The sequence below is a fragment of the Copadichromis virginalis genome, linkage group LG11 (assembly GCF_057382275.1).
Source record: "Copadichromis virginalis isolate Kocher_CV1m ecotype Utaka linkage group LG11, C_Virginalis_male_GT1.1, whole genome shotgun sequence".
Classification (NCBI taxonomy): domain Eukaryota; kingdom Metazoa; phylum Chordata; class Actinopteri; order Cichliformes; family Cichlidae; genus Copadichromis; species Copadichromis virginalis.
In genome coordinates this window covers 37,057,713-37,077,247 of record NC_140628.1, presented here as the reverse complement: position 1 = coordinate 37,077,247, position 19,535 = coordinate 37,057,713, and the positions used below count along the sequence as shown (strand labels likewise).

Here is a 19,535-nt window from a genome sequence, read left to right as displayed (position 1 = left end):
CAGGTGTTTTTCATTTTTCATTACCTGCTTTTTAAGACCAAAGAATTAAAAACTGTGTTTCCCATTGTCTCAGCCCTCACTTCCCCCCTGCTGGTTATATCCATTAAGCCCCTGCAGGTCAGAACCACCTGGTTTATAAGCGCTCTGCAAACATTTCACATTTTTTAAACTATAAGATAAGATAAGATAAGATAAGATAAGATAGAACTTTATAAATGTAGTTAAAAGCTATTTAAACCTGTTTATTAATTTAATGTAGAGTCTTTGTTAGCAGTTAGACGTATTTTACATCATGTAACTGTTTTACAGTGTTGTCATACGTTATCTTTTTGTGCGCCAACCTCCACTTACACAAGTACCAACACTTGAATCTGTTTACAACAACATCATAATATGTAATTTGTTAAATGATCATATACTGCTTTTAGATGTGCTTCAGATGTTGAAAATGGGACTCGCTCACACAGATAAATGACTGCAGCTCTTTAAAAGCTGCCATCTGTGAGCTGCACTGCTTTTATCACTCAAACTTGATGTGTGTTTAAAAGTTAAACCCACTCAGCTGACCTCAGTGCAGCATGTGCGGTTCCGCCGGTCACTCGGCGTATCGGTGGATTTTGTGTGTTTAAGTAGAAATGCCACAAGGAGTCATGAGGACAGCCGTGGAAGTGTTTGTGCTCGACTTCACAGACTATTATATTTGATATTTTTGAGGCGGCTGCGTTTCCTCTCTCTCCACACTGTAAGGTTTCCGAGGTCCTGTTTGAACGGTGTTTAGATGATTTGGAGACCCAGAAATAGCCAGGGTGGTTTTAAATCTCTCTGAAATTTGGCGTGTGTTTCTTTTCAAGTCAAGCATTTCACATGAATTACCAGCTCACCTTTAACATCATCTATTAATTATTTTACATCATAATTTCTCTTCCATTCCCTTCCTCTTACGATTCTGTGAACCTAATGTGTCGGTAAATGTATGGACCAGTTTGCTGAATTTGAAACAGGAAGAAATTAATTTCATTCCAGTGTTGAAACTCACCAACACTGGACCCATCTGCTCTAAGAAAAACTGACCAAACTTTATTCACATATTAAAACACTCGAACCAAAGCAGCTGACAAACAACAAGAACCAGATATTACACCAAAAGCATTTTAGTCTGTTAATTTCCATGCCAGGTAGATGTATTGTAGTCTTGTTTTCATTTCATTAGATATAAAAGGTGCTTTGTATTCTTTGTCATAATTTTCTTTGTCAGCAAGCTAAAACCTTCACCTGTATGTCATTCACGCAGTTAACAGTTGGCACTGTGAGGAGGAAGCTAGAGACTTGTAAGCTGGTGTGCATCTCCTTAGTCACACATGTAAATGTTGTTTGAGAGGTTTGTGAAGCTAAATATGTCCACACATCCAGCAGGGAGACCTGGGAGGGGAGGATGGGGTGAATAAGGGGATGGCCTAATTTTGTAGTCCTGAAATAACATTTTAGCCACATTATTGTTTAGATGCGTACCGCAGAAAACGCCTCCACTGGTTTGCTAGATAAAGATTGGTGTTTTATTTATTTATTTATTTACATTTATGGACAAAACTCATCAATAAGCATTTCTGTAAATGCACCAGAGTTAGCCATGGGCTAGTTTTCATCTGTAGTCCCCAACTAGATCTTAAAAGCAACCTAAAAGCAAAACAATATATAACATCAACATTATAGAAACAAATAAAAGTTAGAAAGAAGAAAAAAACATAACAGAAAACTCATACAAAAGGAAAGCAAGGTGGAAACAGGAGAATCAAACCAAATCAATGCTGATAAAACTGATGTTTGAAATTTGTATTCTGCTCTCTGATGTTGATGCGTACAGTGTTTCACAGCCTTTACAGAAAATGCAGACCGACCAAAAGAACTGAAAGCAATAATACACTCCTGTCTAGTCAGGTTCCTTGTAATTTGGTTTCTGTTTACCTCAGTGGCAGGAAACTGACTAAATTAGCTCAGTACTTTTAGCCTGTTTGCCTTTTCCATTCAAATCCTGCATGTGCAGCTTGGTATTGGATCCAAAAATGTCTGCATAAAAGAGGAATGTAGCAAAGATTTCAGCTTTATCAGCAAAAGAAAAAAAATAGTATGACTTATTTGAACAAGGATACCTGCCTAATTAATTCTACGTAACACAGAAAATACAGTACTCGAGTTTAACTCACCAAAACAAGAGCAAAGACTTCATGGATGGTCTGTTAATAGAATTAACCACAAAGTGAGCAAACTTATGTGTGATCATTGCATTTAAAATGCCCTGAAAAGCACCAATGTCACATGAGGACATGACAAGTGTCCATCAGAGGAACTGCAGTTTCTCTGCCGCTCTGGCGGTGCCTTCATTTCTTCACGCACAGATGTTGCTGCATGGTTCGATTTTTACCAGCTCGAACAATAATGTGAAAAAACACTGTGGTTTTTATCAAATGTGATGTAAAAACAACTGAGAGCCACATAATTCATTTGAGTGACTGCTGACAAGAAAATAATTGTTACTGTGTACGTGACGGGTGGGGGATTGTGCGTGTTGTAGAAGAAGAAATGTTTTCTGATTAAAATTGCATACTATACATAAAACACTGTGTATATAAACCATTCCCAGGGCCCTTAGGTGAGCCACTGGTGCCTTACAAGTGATAGCAACCCACCAGTAAAAACAGCATTGTAAATTTACAGTATGGATAAAGAGATGCAAATTATTACCCAGGGAGGCAAAGAGTGACTCACAGATGAGTGAAAAACACAGACATACAAGAACTCAAGCCAAACATTCATACCATCACAAGAAAAGTAACCGAAGACACTGAAGGAGAGACAAAGAGAGAGAAATGTAAAAGCTGAATCTCCTGGATAACTCACAACATGTCAAGGCATGGGTCAGTTTTTATTATTTATAAGAAGTCCTCGCATCAATAATCTTAAATGAGAGTGAATTTCAACTATCCAAGTGTTTTAGCACTTGGATAGAAATAGAGAAGATTCCTTGAACTGTGCAATGAACTGATTTTTTTATCTGGAGAAGGGGTTATGTGGCAAATTAGGTAATGATAACAAATGATAACACTTGAATTGTTGCATAACATGGTGACAGAAGAGCTTCAAAATCTGTTTTTCAATCATTTAAAAAACCTTTGCAAACCTCTGGGGGGAGCTGGAGGAGAAGGGTCAGTGCTGAATAGCGCTCACTTGGCACCTGGGCAACCATCTGACGCTACGATTAGAGCAGACGGCGCTGATGCTGTCTGCCAGGTGTCCTCCACAGGAGGCAGATTGGAAATGAAAACACACAGAGAGGCGCGCGAACAGACTTTTCCCGAGATATATGTTCACGAAGGGATGGAAATCGCATTTTCAGCAGACAGCATGGGTGAGATGTCCGAGAGACCCCACAATGCAGCTGCTTTCCCACCCTGCCACCTGCCTTTTAAACTAATAGTGATTGTATAGACAACTTCCTTTGTAAGGAGGGGACAAAGTGGAGAGGAGAGATATTAGGATGGATGGAGACACATCAGCTGTGATTTGCTCATTTAGGCAGGAGTTGGACGTGAGAGTGGGTGTTTATGGTCCACGAAAACCATGAAGAGTTAATGCACTCTGCATCTCTGAATTGCATTATTGCAAATCAATTGTAGGCGTATTATAAGCCTTGTGTTTTTGATTAAGCATCACTGTTAAATGGCTTTATTATGGTGTGGTCGTGCTCACCATGTCTGGGGAGTTCTAGAGAGCTCGTATATGTCACAAATGTTCAATCTGCAGATTACGTGCTGAGGTCATCGTCCTTCAGGTCACCCAAGGTTGGTGCCATAGTTACAGCAAAAAAATACAAAAGCCTGAATTGCTCATTCAAGTGTTTGATAACCTGCACAGCCACCAGCAACAGAGAAGAATATCACAGCATGTCGAGTTCATTCAGTTTACGGTCCACAGTGGTCAGAAGTTCCCATCTAATGCAGAAAAAGTGCATTTAATAAAGTATTCATTTCAAGAGAAAAGGAAAATAGGTCATCAAATAGTTAATGAGCAGAAATGACTTACAGTATTGTACACTATAAACAAAGAGGAGTCTCATTAGGGTGTCTCATTTGCAGCATGACACCTGAAGTCGCTCTTTACGTGACAGTAAAGCACAGACTTACTGCTGAAACAGATCAAATGCAGAGAATAAATTTGTCTGAAGGTATCAATAATGTACCTTTTCACTTCATGTAAATATTATTATCCTGCTTACTTCAATATAAAGTCTTTTGAAGACTAGACAACCTTCAAACAAGTTGGGTCATCCTGTGCCTGTGCTGCTTGACAACTTTAGTCAGTTTTGTTTTTTAAAAATATGACTTTTTTTCTGTTGTTCTCTTAGTCTGGAAAATAACGAAATACACTTTTTATTTGAAAATACCCAAGTTGTGTAAATCCACTTCATACTCTTTTTACTAAATTGTCTCTACTTTTCCCCTCTACTTTGACAGCAGTAATTACTTTTCAGATTCAGATTTGACATTAAAGACACTTTTAAAACTGTGCAGCACATTGTTAAAGATTATATCAGTGCCCCCAACCTATTTCCGTGTGACCTTCTGCAAAGAGTAGTGCTTTTCAGATGTGCACTCTTTTCCTCTCTAAACTTCTCAGAATCTTTTATATAAGTAAGAGAAAAGTCCACACAGTGAATGCAGAACTTTGTGTTTCCTTGGAACCGATGGCATTAATCGTCTCACGACTGCTCAGCCTCATTCTGTGACTGTTTTGAAAAGCACTCAAACCCACCCCCAATATCTTAGAACTTAATTATTTGTGTACTAAGAAGCTGAATCCACCTCTGTCTCATCCAGCTACAATAAACTGCTGCTTATACACTTGTGCATCTGTATCGACGGTCTAATAATGCCACATAAAGCAGTGTAACACACACCAAAACATTTGCTTTGGATGCATTAGGTACACTGTGCAGCTAACTCTTTTAAATAGATTTTGAAACTGTGGTATTTTTACTTTCACCTTGCGATCTTCCTACATTTTGATGAAGCTAAAATATTAAAATAAATTCAGACCAACAGATGTGGATTAAAGCAGCTGTGTGTCCTTTTTGTGCCCCCTGTAGAGCTCACGGCCCTGACGCTCACATCCTGGACGAGTCCAAGATGCCCCCGCTGGGTGAGCTCACTCTCCCTCAGATGCTGCACATCGCTGCTCAGATTGCCTCAGGCATGGTCTACCTCGCATCGCTGCACTTCGTTCACCGTGACCTGGCAACTCGCAACTGTCTGGTTGGAGAGGGTCTGGTGGTCAAAATCGGAGACTTCGGCATGTCCAGAGACATCTACAGCACAGATTACTATCGGGTAAACAGCTGAAACATAAAAGGAATACTTGACTGTTATTCTTAATGGGACTGTAAATTTAAACGAGACAGAAATATTACTCCTTTACTTCACTACTACCTTGCCATTTGTTTCTGTTTTATCTGCTCTGACGTATTTGTCATTAAAAGCAAGATTTCAGCTATTTCAGTTTACTGCAAACAACACTGTTTGACGCCGATCTAATACGTTTCAACAACAGGAAGTTTGAAGTATGTAAACTGTATCATGAATACATGCAATCAAACTGCAATTACTCCATTGTTGGTTTCCAGGCTAATCCCTCTTTGTTGCAGTCTGGGTCGCAACAGGAGGACACATCATGCAAATAATATTCTGGTTCCACAAGTGAAACCAGATTTCCACTTCTTTAGAATCCCAGAGATTTCATTTGATACATTTTACATGATACATAATTCATCTGTGTTTTTGGGGGTCTTTTTTCCCTCGTACATACCCCCACAAACCTGCATGTGTTAGACTGTAGTTCTGTTAACTGGTTAGCAAGAACTAGAAGTTCCAGTGTGGAAGTTCATTAATGCTACATTCTTTAATGGCCAGCAGATTTGAGAGAAGTTAAACTGTAAAGAAGTCTGTGAGAAAGTGAAACTATTTCTCACGTTGTGGCCTCAGTGAACATTTTCCTGATATCTTTATTTATTATGTTGCTATTTTCAGCCATTAATGAATATAAGGATATTAATTTTGTAGATGATGGTCACCATTAAAGTGAAAAATGACAATAAACGATGGTAGCGCTAGCAATCAACTCATCAAGAGTGATTTACAAAAGCTTCGATGGTGATGAGCAAATGTTCAGCTTGAACTGTTAGAAACAGGACTTGACTTGAAACAACGGGCGCCATCATGGCCATCATTTATATACAGCCAAAAGATATTCTTATATTCTTCCAGCCAAAAGTTTAAAGATGCAAAACCCTTGTTGTCACTCTGAGTATTTGACTATAATCTTGTGAAATATGTGAGTGTGAAAAGCTCTAATTCAGTATATGAAACAATAAAAATAATAGTTAGGTATATTTTTAAAAACCCAACTGAAGACTGCTGTTATCCTGCTGCTGTGTGAATGTATTTGAAACAAATCAAGGTGCGCTGTTCCTTTATCACATGTAACACACAGCAGGGGTTCTGATCTGCTCTCGGTACTGGAAATACTTAATCTGGAAACAGTGCAACCACTCACAAGCTGTGAATTCCCAATCTGACATCACGCAGACAAGTGAGGCTGCAGGTTAAAGATTGTTTCCTTTCTGTCTTGTGTTTCTCTGAAAAGTGAGGGCTGCAGTGCATGTATAAACACAGCTGTACTGTTTTATTTGACTTTTATTACCCTCATTTTCATCTTCATACATTTATCCTTGGGTCTGTTAAAGCAGCTTAACACAATTCAGAGTTCAAAATAATCATTTTTTATCTTATACCAGTTCGTCCACTACCTGAAAGCAACTGTTTGAGCTCGCTTGGCTGCTTCACCCAAATCAAATATTTGAGCAGGAACAGGTAATTCGGGCTTCTGTGTTCACGGCCAGAGCTTTTTTCATGAGATGACCGCTATTTGGAACACCTGCTCTCTGCTGCATCATAACAAACCGGGAGTAGAAAAAACTGTCTGAAACTCAGAGAGGAGAATGAATAGGTATAATAGGCCCACTCCTTCTCTTATTGAACTCAGTGTTTTGGATTTGTACTTTGAAGTATTATAGATCAAATACTAATATTGAACTTCTCTAGTCTCGTAAGAAGAGATATTTCAATTTTTCTTGTGTGAGGGTGAAAACATGATGTTGTCTAAGAAGAAAAACCATGCCCTAATCAACTGTAATTCTGTTAAAAATGACTAATGGGTTATTATGATTAAGCTACATAATACATATTCTGAAAAATACACTAAGATAAGAAGCACATGTGCTTTGTCTTCTCCTGAAGCGATTTAAACTGCAGGAGCAGAGTATGTCGTGCATTTTGGATCTGTAAATCGCAGCATAACCATTGAGAGACTGTGGAGTGTGTACTTTTAAAAACTACAGTCAAACCGGCTGAATAATAGCACTGGACTTTTTCATGTTGCTTCCCCTTGGTGGGATTTGAGAATTTGAAAATCGCTCAAATCTGTTACAGCAGGGGTTTTTTTTCAGAAGTGAGAAAGGTTCATTCCTGTTTTCACGTGCCAGTGAAAGGGTTTTACTCATTAACAGCATGTTGAGATCTCATAAATGCAATAAAAATTACAACCTAAGAGACTGTCTAATATTATTTTTGTGGCGGTTAATCTCTTTTCCTTTTTTTATTTTGCATGAAACTACTGTAATAATTTTTAAACAGTCTGCCTATTTTTGATTTCAAGCTGGTCTCCCAGCTTGTAATAAGCAGCTCAAGATGAGTGGAAAGGAAAATCTATTTAAGATTTAATCTCATCAACAAAGCTAATTAAGGTTTCCATAATTAAAGTTCACTTAGTATTCGGTTCTTTATCTTCAGGTGGGTGGACGTACAATGCTCCCAATCCGCTGGATGCCCCCTGAGAGCATCATGTACAGGAAGTTCACGACGGAGAGCGACATCTGGAGCTTTGGCGTGGTCCTCTGGGAGATCTTCACCTATGGGAAACAGCCATGGTATCAGCTGTCCAATAGCGAGGTGGGTTGCAGTGGAAAAAAACATTATAAAATTGCGTTGCAAAATTTCGGTAGCCCTTTCTATTACAGCTTGGTAATAATGTGGTAATAGCGTGGTAACAAGGCACATACAATCATGTAATAATGTGGTAATAGCAGGGTAACGAGGCAGAAACAAGAGTGTAATAATGCGGTAAAAGTTATTACACCTCAATTACACAGTAAGACCAGTTGATATTAAAGTAATATCATAGTAGCAACAGTGGTTACAGTAATATTCCACTAACATTATGTAATGAGATAATAAGGGCCCATAACTGTGGCTATTAACTGATTATTACTTTGTAATTGAGTCGTAATAACTTAGAAATTACCAAATTATTATTAATTATATCATTCTTGTTTCTGCCTTTTTACCCTACTATTACCACTTTATTACTAAGCTTTAATAGAAAGTGCTATCAAAGTTTTGTTCCAGCTAGCTTTGCTTTCACACCGCAGTGCAGTGAAGAACTTAAAGCAACGTACCTTCATCCTGCTGTCTCTACCTACATGGGTTGTGCGCTCTCTGTACTTCACACTGACTGTTCTGATGATGGGCAAGTGCCTGATGGCACCAGTTAGCCTTCAATCAGCACATAGTTTTTAATCTAAATGAATGGAATTTTAATTGGTCACCTGGATATAAAAATGACCTTCAAATTTAATTGAAAAAGCTTCAGAAAGTGTGGTGACTGTGTCCTAAAATACCATAACCAAAAAAGCTTAATTTCTGAAAATACTGAACAGATTCCATATTGGTTCGTGTTATGGATACAATAAACCAAATAAATATTTATTAAATTAACAAGAAGTAGTAGATTTTTGCAGCTTCACTGTTAAAACTAGTCTAATGTGCAAATGCGCAGTGCAACAACATGAATATTAATTGGTTCATTTGGGGTCAAGGGTGGGACAACCTCCATCTGTGGGGTTATCATAGAGCGCCAGTCCTTCCTCTTTATATGATGGCATTCTCTCACTCAGCCATAAACACCTGTGAGCTGTGCCTCAGATCGGTACCGGTCCCGGTCCGTGAGTCGTTTGGTACCGGTCCCGGTCTGTGAGTCGTTTGGTACCGGTCCGTGAGTCGTTTGGTACCGGTCCGCGAGAGTTGAGGCTCAGGTGTGAAATGTATGGTTTTCAGGGTTTTTATCGGTTTTCAGCGTTATTTTGTTATCGTTTTTATCGTTAACTCGGTTTTCCTGGGTCTTTTCACATGTGTTATGAATAAATCTTCTTTTTTCGGTACCGGTACTAGTTTTATTTTGTTGTATTTATCCGCGACACCTTAAAGGCCGGTCCGTGAAAATATTGTCGGGCATAAACCGGTCCGTGGCACAAAAAAGGTTGGAGACCGCTGGTGTAGTAGTGTAAAAACCAAGTTTCAGTTGGATCTGGACTAAAGTCCCTCCAAGACTTTGGTTGTTTGGTCTGGACCCAGGTCAAGGAGAGGTTTCACATTTTGAAGTGTTAGTTTATGTCAGACTGAAAAGTAAGTCTGGACCAAACATGTTAGGTTTGATAGTTTCTTTAGATGACAAGACTGACAGCACTTATTTATTGGAAAATCACATGAAGCTGGAGCAAATAACTAGTTTAGTTTAGTCCCACTGGTTGGCTAGAAAGGAGGAAAACCATTCACAGTGTGGCCATGGGTGTAACCAGGCTTTAGAAATTAGAGAGGTCCACATTTTGTTTTTCTTGTAATGTTTAATATTTTAGGGTTAGCACCTGTGCTAGAAGGTCCTAGAGTTGCAATACAATCAAAACCATAAATTTTAAACACGGAGGACTTGATTTTATACAGCTTGTCTCTTTTACAGACCTCTGTAAAAGAGACAATTGTTTTATAAACAATATAAAACCATGAAATTAAAAATAAATAAATAATTAAAATGGCACAAAGGAGAAGGCTACCGGCCCTGACTCTCCTGTGTCTCTGATTCACTCCTTATACTTACAACAACCAGTTATCATTTCACTGAGTCATGCATAAAAGCCATCTCACGTCATGATTTATAACAACATACAGTATTTACTTACTTTTAATTACTGAGGTCCAGACTTTGGTAACCTTAGAGCTACCGGTAGTTACAGCTATGAATGCTGGGCAGTCTCGTCCAGTTCACAGTGGTTTTTTCTGAACGTTATGTTTTATATGCAGACATGCACATCATATCACTCCTCCATTCTAATTTTCCGTCGGATTTCAAATGAGCAATTTTACCAAATGTTAAAAATGTTTCCAAAAATGATATGTGAAAGTTTTTGTAGCAAAGAAAAATCACTCACTGCAGTTATTACCCCTCAAGGATTCACTGATTGCTTTATTTTTAAGGATTATGAACTATGCACGACTGCTGGACATAAACTGGATATCCTTTTTATGTGGTTTGTGTAAATGTATGTAGCTTTGCCCAGAAAGAGTTGCTAGGTCCAGATTTCTGCAGAGTGCTTCCTTGCTGCATGTTCAGGCTTTAGTATTTCACTTTTTTAGCCTCGAGTTCAACACTGTGCTTACATTTCTTGATTTCAACTATTTACTTTGATGCAACTTAAGATAATGTCAAAACAATTAAAACAAACTGCATGAGTGGTGGTCGGCATGTTGTGGAAAACATGTTTAATTTAAATTCTGACTGTGCTGCTAATAGCATATACTAGCAAGCAACATTAAGTAGGATACAGAAAAATAGTTAACTGAAATCTTTAAAAAGATTTCACTTATGCACAACTTGACAGCCTACTTTTCCTTTGTTACACTTTTTTTAAACAAGCAAACGAGGTAAGCTAGTCAACGAGCTAACAACAAGGTAACAAGCTAGTCAAGCTAATTGTAGTTTGCGTCGTGGTTCGTACTTGCAGATGTAAAAAAGGCAGACAATGTTTATATAAAGTTTAATCAGAGCATAAGAAAGAACTTTTCTCACTGTTGTGTGGAGTTTGTAAATAATTTGTTGAGTCTTTTGTTCTTTTAATAAATGAAGTCAGCTTGAAGTAACTTCATTCTTGAACATGCGCTAATGCAAATACTTCTGTAAATAGCAGCCTGAAATGTTTTGGTGCCTTCACATAATTTAAACTTGCAAAACAAAACATTTTCACTACAGTCTCAGATACTTTACCTGGTGCTCTTAAACTAATCAATAAATTCATAGTAATTAAGGGCGGTCCAGTCTAGCCTTTTCAGCTCAAGCACCAAGAAGTGGGACTCCATTGTGACCACAGTGATGCTATTACAGTCTGTAGCCCTCTCTCCTTTCAAGAGAAGGGTAGATCACTTTTCCTTTGCACTCAATTCTAATCTCATTGGCTTTCATTTTTGCCCCTGGCTAATGAGCCGTAACCTCGTTAACCTAATCCGTCTCGTCCAATGAAGGACAGGTAAAATTATCATGTTGCCTAATAAGTCAGTGGTGGAAATAAATCATCCCAAAATACTGACGTGACAGGCTGTGACGGCGGCGGACAGCATGAGTCTGCGTTCTGATTGATAGGCCATTTTGGTGCAAAGTGGCTGAGCAGCGACAGGCCTCTTGTGATCACCGGATCAGGCCGAGGTTAACAATGAAGAAGAGAGTCGCAGAGCACAGTGAAATCCTCTCTCTTATCCTCGACAGTGATGTATCCACTAAGCAACAAGAGCGTGTGAACTGAATCAGTCATTGCAGCGATTAGTGTCGGAGCTGGAGGTTGTTCATATTTCGGTGGCTCTCATTTGACTGCGAGGTCACAGCTAATTGACACATATTTGTGAATCTGTAGATAGTGAGGTTATTGTGCTGTTTATTAAAACATATTGTCCTTGGTGCAGCACATAGATATTTGGTGGTTCAGAAAGTCTCCGTGAATGAATCTATTGCATGCTCTTTTAAGGTTTGCTTTATAAGGTTTACATTTATCTCACTCTTCAAAGGTTTTTTTGTTTGAATGTTTTTGCTATTACTAACTTTTATAAACATCAGTCTATCAGCTGTTGTATTTTTCAGGCAGTGTATACAGTTATTAAAAATAGTTTTACCAACTGCAGCATGCAGGTACACATCCATGCTGTAATACTGAATAATAGTCTTTTTCTTTATGGTCCTTTCACTATATTCAAATGTAAGTTTCTACTTTGTGGTATTTTTACTTTATTTATTTTCCAGTTATTATCACTGACTACCAAAGCATCTAACCCCCGACTCTATATATTACAAAGCATTCAGTGCTCATATTTAAATATTTAAATCTGATGACAGTAATGTGTTTAAAAAAATAAAATGCAAGGATACATCTCACAGAGGAGAATCTTTCCTTTTCTCCATCAGTTGGAGTTTCAGTGCTGTGTAAATGACGTGTGTGGAAAAATAGTTTCACAGCCTAACAATGACATGCCTCTGTCTTTTGTTATTATTAAAGCATCAGAGAATCCAGAGAAGTCTCTGCAAGTGATGAGGCTGAATAAATGACCTTCAGATGGCAAATATCTGAAAACCTTTGTGGGTGAACACAGTTTTTCACATCACCCACAAATGCAAGTTTAAAACACCAAGACGGATCCTTTAAGGCTGCTTTCCTTTCAGCTCAAATCCTACAGAGAGCAAACACATTTAACTTTCAGAAATACAGAAACTGATCTCCTCAGCTCACAAAAGCTTACTATGAGGTGATGCAGTTGATACGAGTTGCACTTTCAGTTGTATCTTCAATTAAATATAAGCTTTCATTGATTTAAAGCTGCATTCTGTTTGTTTTACATCCGAACTTATTTTCACATTCTGACCAAATAAAGGTCTGAAAATAGGATTTAACTTGACTCTGGCAATGAACAGCCATGTTTAATATTGTTAACAGCTCCTTACAAAGATAATAACTTCAAACATAGAGATTCCTGACGACCCTCACTGGTCAACTTTTATTAGTACGGAGTAATTCTACAGAAGGGCCTTGCATCTTTGAAGTACTAAACTTAAAAAAACAAACAGCGTGTCTTTCCAGGAACGATGCTTTGTCATCCTGGGCAATAAACCGAGCAGCATAAACATTTCATTTAGAGACTAAATGTGTGCTTGCATGCTCGAGGTTTGGAGGGAGTACCAAGGACACTTAGTGCTAGAGTTTAAAATGTTTTTAGTGCTTTTAGCACCATACAGATAATTGTTATCCTCAGCTGTATTCAGGTGAAGCCCTGACTGTCAGAGAAAGATTTTCTTGGTTTAACAAATAAAAACCAAGACCAGAGCTGCATCAGCGTTGGACAGATAAATATAAAAAGATATTATAGCTTCTGCCCTCCTCACAATGTTGACAGGTTAATTTTTTATGTGTATAAAAAAACTTCTCAGTACATGTCATCACCGCTTGTTTCTTTTTAAATAGAAACTAATAAACAAGAAACAACAACTAAACTTTGCTGTAAACAACTTCTCCCTCCTGCTTTACAGCTGTAGACTTTTGCAAACATCCACCACCTGCCCACCTCACTATTCTAATAGCATGTTATTCATTAATTCTCTAACCCCACGTTTCTTCTGAATGGGATCTGTAATGTCTGATCAGGCTGCTTTTGTTAGCTTTCTTGTTTCATGTTCAATGCTGGAAGCGAGTCGATGCAGCCAGTGGATCCACGGTGCTGATTTACAAGAAAACTGCCCTCACTGAGTGAATTACTGGTGCTAAAAGATGATGATGCTGCGACGTCACTGTGTTGTTCTTCTGACAACAACAAATGGACCAATCACATTGTTGTGCTTTGTGTTGGATGGGTGAATGCAACACAGAACCTTCACATACAGAAGCTGGTTTCTTGTACTCAGTGTGTGAAATAAATTTAACAAACTTTACATTTTAAGTTGCATTTTGGTTCATTTTTAAAAAGGTGATCCTTTTTACAGCAGTAAGCATGTATTTAAAAAACTTTCAGGCTTTATAGCAGTCAAACTTCTCTCATTTGCAGACTTTGCTTCCTGCTCAACATTAATGACTGAAGAAAAAGGTTTTGCTCATTTTTGATGTGAAACTTTTAGATCAGACTCAGATATAAAGGACTGGTAGGCTCTAACTCCATTAGAAAGCCCGTTAACAAGACGATGTGAACAGAAGCCCTGAGAACAGATTAAGAATGCGTCTTTTATTCTGGCCATTAAAAAATGTATTTTTCCCTCCTGTTCCACAGGCCATTGAATGCATCACACAGGGACGGGAACTGGAGAGGCCACGCACCTGCCCGAAGGAGGTCTACTTGCTGATGCAGGGCTGCTGGCAGAGAGAGCCCCAGCAGAGGATGGTCATGAAGGACATCCACAGCCGTCTGCTGGCCCTGGTCAAGAACCCCCCGGTTTACTTGGATATCCTGGGCTAGAAGGGCCGAGGGCCAACCAGGCTGGGGAGGTTGGATTTTTGATTTGAGATATAAAACTTTAGTCTGTTACTCATTTAAGTTCAACTGCATTCTGCTTTTCCAGCTGTGATGCTTCGTGGGCAGTAACATCTGCTTTGACCTTTTTGGCTGCAGTTTTGCCTCATTCTAGCTCGACTTTGACCCCTTAACTGGTTACTGCCCCGTCCTTCTCTGGAAACCTGTCACATGTTTACCAAAGTGTTTAATGTTTATCTGAGGTGGGATCAGTCTGATGGAGGAGCGTGCATGGATAAGAACTAAAATAACTGCATAGGCTCTTGCTGGGAATCTACTGCCACATGGTGTCTGGAGTCCCTTCATCAGCTGAGCTGCGACACATTTTAAATGACTTTTAGCTGACGTGCTTGTGTTGGTTTAGAAAGCAAAAACTCGTTTTACAGATCTTAGTACAGCAGATAGTCATTTGTATAGTACCGTCACTGATTTTGGATAAGTTTTGATATAGAGGGTTATTAAGAAAACAAAGAAAAAAAGCTTTCATTGATGTATATAAGATAGTCACAGCCAAACTTTGTTTCTCACGTGTCAGATTGAGTGTATCATATGAATATTTTTCAGAAAAAAAAAGAAGAACAAGATGTCAGACGTTAGCAGTGAAAACGTTTCCTGGTATATCAACGACTGTGTTTACATTTAATTACTGTCAAATATGAACTTCCAAAGAGCGACTTTTCAGCCTGCGGCCGCTATTGGGACTCGCTCAGGAGCGGATTTTGGACAGATCAGCCATGTTTAACATGCTACTGTAACGACCTTCAGAATCAAAGTGCTGCAGTGAAATTTGGTAAGGGGGCAAGCTGGTGGGGAGGTGACACCCCGAGAGGTAACAGATGGGTTAAAGCGAGACTCCAGGAGGAGAAGGACAGATGGCACTGAAAGTGAAACTGGAGGTGAACCCACCACCGTAACATTTGTCATTCCACCAAATGGGGCATTGAGAGGGTGAAAGACCGGGTGTGTAAACCCCTGCGATGCCTTTAAGTGTACATACTGAGTGTATATACTCTGTATTAATGTCTAAAACAAAATATATATATATATATCTTCATGTATTGTTACTCCAGCACTTTGTATATTGTCTGCCCTTAAAAATAAACAAACTTGATTAAAAAAACGAGGCTGCAGTGTTCGCAGGAACATCCCTCTGCATCAGTCAATCCATCATTATCGTATGCTGAACTGAACAATGATTTGGACTCCTGTCTGTACTTAAAGTTAGACATCTTAACAAGGCTATTCAAGAGCCTTCTATTATTTTGACGAACTAATCAGCAACCTGCGACGTCTCCACGGGATGCTCAGCAGACGGTTATTGAAAAGGAATAATCAAGTTTCATATTGCTTTACCGCGGGCCCTCCAGCAAAGAAACACCGTCCAAAACCCAACTCTCTCTTTCTCTTCATCTCTCTGCCTTGCCCCCTTCCTTCATCACCACCACCACCCTCCCTCGCTCCATCACTTCGTATGCAGAGCGCCTCCGGGGAGTGGTAATGGATTGTGAGTAATGCTATCATCCCCTTCTTTCTCTCGACCTCCTCTGGCGTACCGGGAGGGGGATGAAAAACACTTGGACCCGTGTCTGGCTCATTGTTTCTTGTAGTGTCTTACAAGCAGATTCTGGGGAGATAGGATTAGTACACTCTGTAGTACTTGTCCCTGTTATCCTTAAGGACTCCATTTGTGGTTTCAGAATGAACCTTTTTAATAAGCACTCGAGGCTCCACCTTGGTTGGATGTGGAATATGAGTATAATAAAAGCTGGAAATGAGGCCATTTTTAAAATGGAAGTCCTATTAGAGCTTTGCAGCAGGATACTTTCCTTTTCAATCTTCCACCTAGTCATATAATGCATGTATACAGGATATTGATTTCTTATGGTAATTATTTCTTCATGATAATGGTGGTGCCGATTCATTTTGGTCTACTGCTAATAATAAACCACTCAACATGCTTTACCGTCCATCCTGCAGCGAGAGATTAGAGAACAGGAAGAGAAATGATTTAGTGAATCAAACCAAAGCAGAAGAAACCTGCACAACCTGAGAAGAAGTAATGTGAGATAATCTGCAGATTAAAAATATTCACACTTACAAATGGCTACGCACAACTATTTCACATCCCCACATTTAAAAGGTCTTATTATTATTGACCCTCAATTCAAGGCTTTTAAAAGCAAACGCATCACCTCTGTGAGGGGGTTTGAGACTCCAACAACAACACTCAAAATACATTTTGAAGTCTGCAGATTTTCTCGTCCAGCAGCTGGTTTTTCCTGCAGACAAATGTTCCCTCTGAGCCTGCGGTTCATTTCTTTACAGATAAAGGCTGCTCAGCAGCGACGAGCACCTCAAACTTAACAGGATGTGTTTGCTGTACCGTTCTGCCCTCTGCTGGCCAGTCAGGCACACTGCTCTGATTCCAACAAACGTTGAAGTGAGGATCTGCAGTCATTCATCGAGAAAAGACAAATTGTGAATAAAGACACAGTGACCAGTTGCATATATTTAACAGATTACTGGGTAATGTGGGAAGTCCTTTTGTGTACAGTTTCTACTGTTACATTAAGTGAAATCAGATTACTGAAAAAAAGAAAAAAAAAAAGAAAAAGAAAAGAAAGTTTGCTTTTTGATATCACTCCATACAATAATTCCATTTATAAAAGGTTTCATTTATTACACAAATCTAGTAGAACAAAGCAGCAAATTACAAATTACACACGGCAAAGAACAAATAAGGATTTATACATTTCAAGAGTAGTTTGTGTTTTGTATCAAAAGAAAAACTTGTATAAAACAAAAAAAAAAAAAAAAGGCACCAATAACTTTGCCCCTCTTTTTTAAAATTCAATGGTTCCTCCTACTCTTGTCTTTGCGCTTCTCATCACTCAACATCCATCCATAAAGTGTTTAGAAAAATGCCACAAGTGCTCACTTTTCCGGCTGTTATCGCCCTGAGGGTAACCGTGATCTGGTCTGGAGAAATCATTGATACGTTGGTCAAATAAGTGCAGATTGAAAAAAACAAAAAAAACAACGATGACGTGAGCATGACTGAGTTTTAGAACTCTGGCACGTCTGCAAACAGTAAACGGCTGCGAATGAGTAAGATGACACGAAAATTCCCCCCAGACAAACACCAGCTCAGAAGTAAAGGCTTCCAGACAAGTCTAGTAGAATCGCATTAAGTCGGTAATGATGCAATTCCAAGAATCAAGAGGCTCAAACAGAGGAATGCTGTAAGATGACGCCTGTAGAGAAAATAAAATTGATCCACGCCTGGCAGGGGAGGAGATAAAACAAAGGAACACCGATGGCAGTGTCTGCCATGGAAAGGAAGATGTGACTTTATACTCTGCACACTGACCTCGAACACATCTTAAAAACAAGTGCTCTAATATAAATGTGTGTGTGCGCTTTGTGATTCTACACACTCGCCGCCGACATTTCTACTTCAGCGTCCGACATGGACCTGTAACACACCTCAGTCCTATAATATCACATACATTTGCCCTCTGATCAACTTCTCCACCACGAGTGTTAAAAGATGCGTGTGTAAACGGCGATGATGAAGTAATGATGATGTAAATCTGTCCCATAAAAATGCTCAACAATGGGTTTAATAGAGTACAAGCACGACGAGCATCAGTGCTACAACTGAGAGGTTTAGTAACGTAAGACCCAGCTTCAATCCTGTATTATATAACAGTATTATGCGACCTTATATGTTGATTAATGACTTGTTGGATTAATGGATCTTATCAAGTTTTTTTGTGCATTATTGGGAGTAAATTTCTCTTTACACAAGTGAGAAATATCCAAAATAGCCTTTTTAAAAAAAACAAAAACAACAACAACAATAACAACAGCTGCAGCTCATTTCTTCCCCCCCCCCCTTTTGTCAAAAAAAGGCTGAAAATTATTTGGGAACAAAAGAGAAAAAAAAAGGGGGCCGCAATACAATTTATTTGCATTTGTCAGGCCCAGTTTTGGAGATATTAGCTTCTCTTAAATCTGCTGGAACCAACTGGCATTCGCCGCTTTGTGCTTGAATTACACAAAAAATATACTTTGAAAACTGAGCAGCACTGTCTCTTTCTACAAATCATAATCAAATAAATAGAGAAATTGTAGTTTTAAATTCACTTCATTTCAGTTTCAGTTAGATTTCAGAGATGATCTGCTTTCAGTTTGGTTTTTGTTGGTTTTGTTGACTCACACACGTCAACACCAAAGACTGAAACACCTGTGACAAATTTCACTGTTAAAGACTAAAATGAGAGACTTTTTAGTTTTGCAATCACTAAATATTGCTTAAATGACGTTAAATAAATGTTCTTTTTTTTCTCGTTTTAGTCAGTAATAACGGCCGTGGCCAGTTTTACAGGACAGTAAGAACTACTTTCTTTCAGCTACAAGCTACACCCATGATGGGAAGCGTGCGTTTGTGATACTGTATAAACACCGACCTCTTCACCCCTCAGCTGAGCTCTGTTAACGAGCACCAGATGTAGAAAATAGCAGAAAGAAAATAGTTCCTGTGTGAAACGTTTTGCAGGGGCGTGATTTCTAGAAAGAGACAATTACAGCTGAGTTATTTCTGAGCACAACGAGGCAAATATGAAGTCAGTTTATCAAGACAAGGCAGAGAACTTTTCAGCAGATATCTCCAAAACTGCGAAGCTCACACAAAACCAATCTAGATGCAGTTTAGAGTCCCAATAATGGTCAAAACTACTTGATAAGATGGGCCTTCTTTTCAGTGTTATTGTTAGCTCACCTATCTGATACAAAAACAAAACAAAAAATAAACTGTCTTCCTTTCCGTTAATGCAGCTACAACAAGCAATAAATATTCTATAAATAGAAGAGTGGTAAATGGTCACAAGATACCTAAAGTATAGGAAAGGTTAATAGTTTGCAAAGTCCACCAGATACTGCAACAACACAAAGCTCCCACATTAATATCATCCCAGGCTATGGCTAGCTAACTATACATCTCTCCTCCCTCCATTCCTCTTAATTCAACCAGTAGTTATTATAAACCACACATGCTGG

At 38.8% G+C, this 19,535-nt stretch overlaps 1 protein-coding gene across 1 annotated transcript in view; it reads left to right on the top strand.

Moving 5' to 3' along the window:
* ntrk1 (neurotrophic tyrosine kinase, receptor, type 1) overlaps positions 1-14,449 on the top strand; it is an 89,453-nt gene extending 75,004 nt beyond the window's left edge. The window contains exons 15-17 of the mRNA XM_085472275.1: positions 5,141-5,381; positions 7,899-8,057; positions 14,235-14,449. Coding sequence (XP_085328401.1) covers positions 5,141-5,381; positions 7,899-8,057; positions 14,235-14,420 — 586 coding nt within the window. The 3' untranslated portion in view covers positions 14,421-14,449. The remainder of the gene's footprint in view (positions 1-5,140; positions 5,382-7,898; positions 8,058-14,234) is intronic.
* The last annotated feature ends 5,086 nt before the right edge of the window (positions 14,450-19,535 follow it).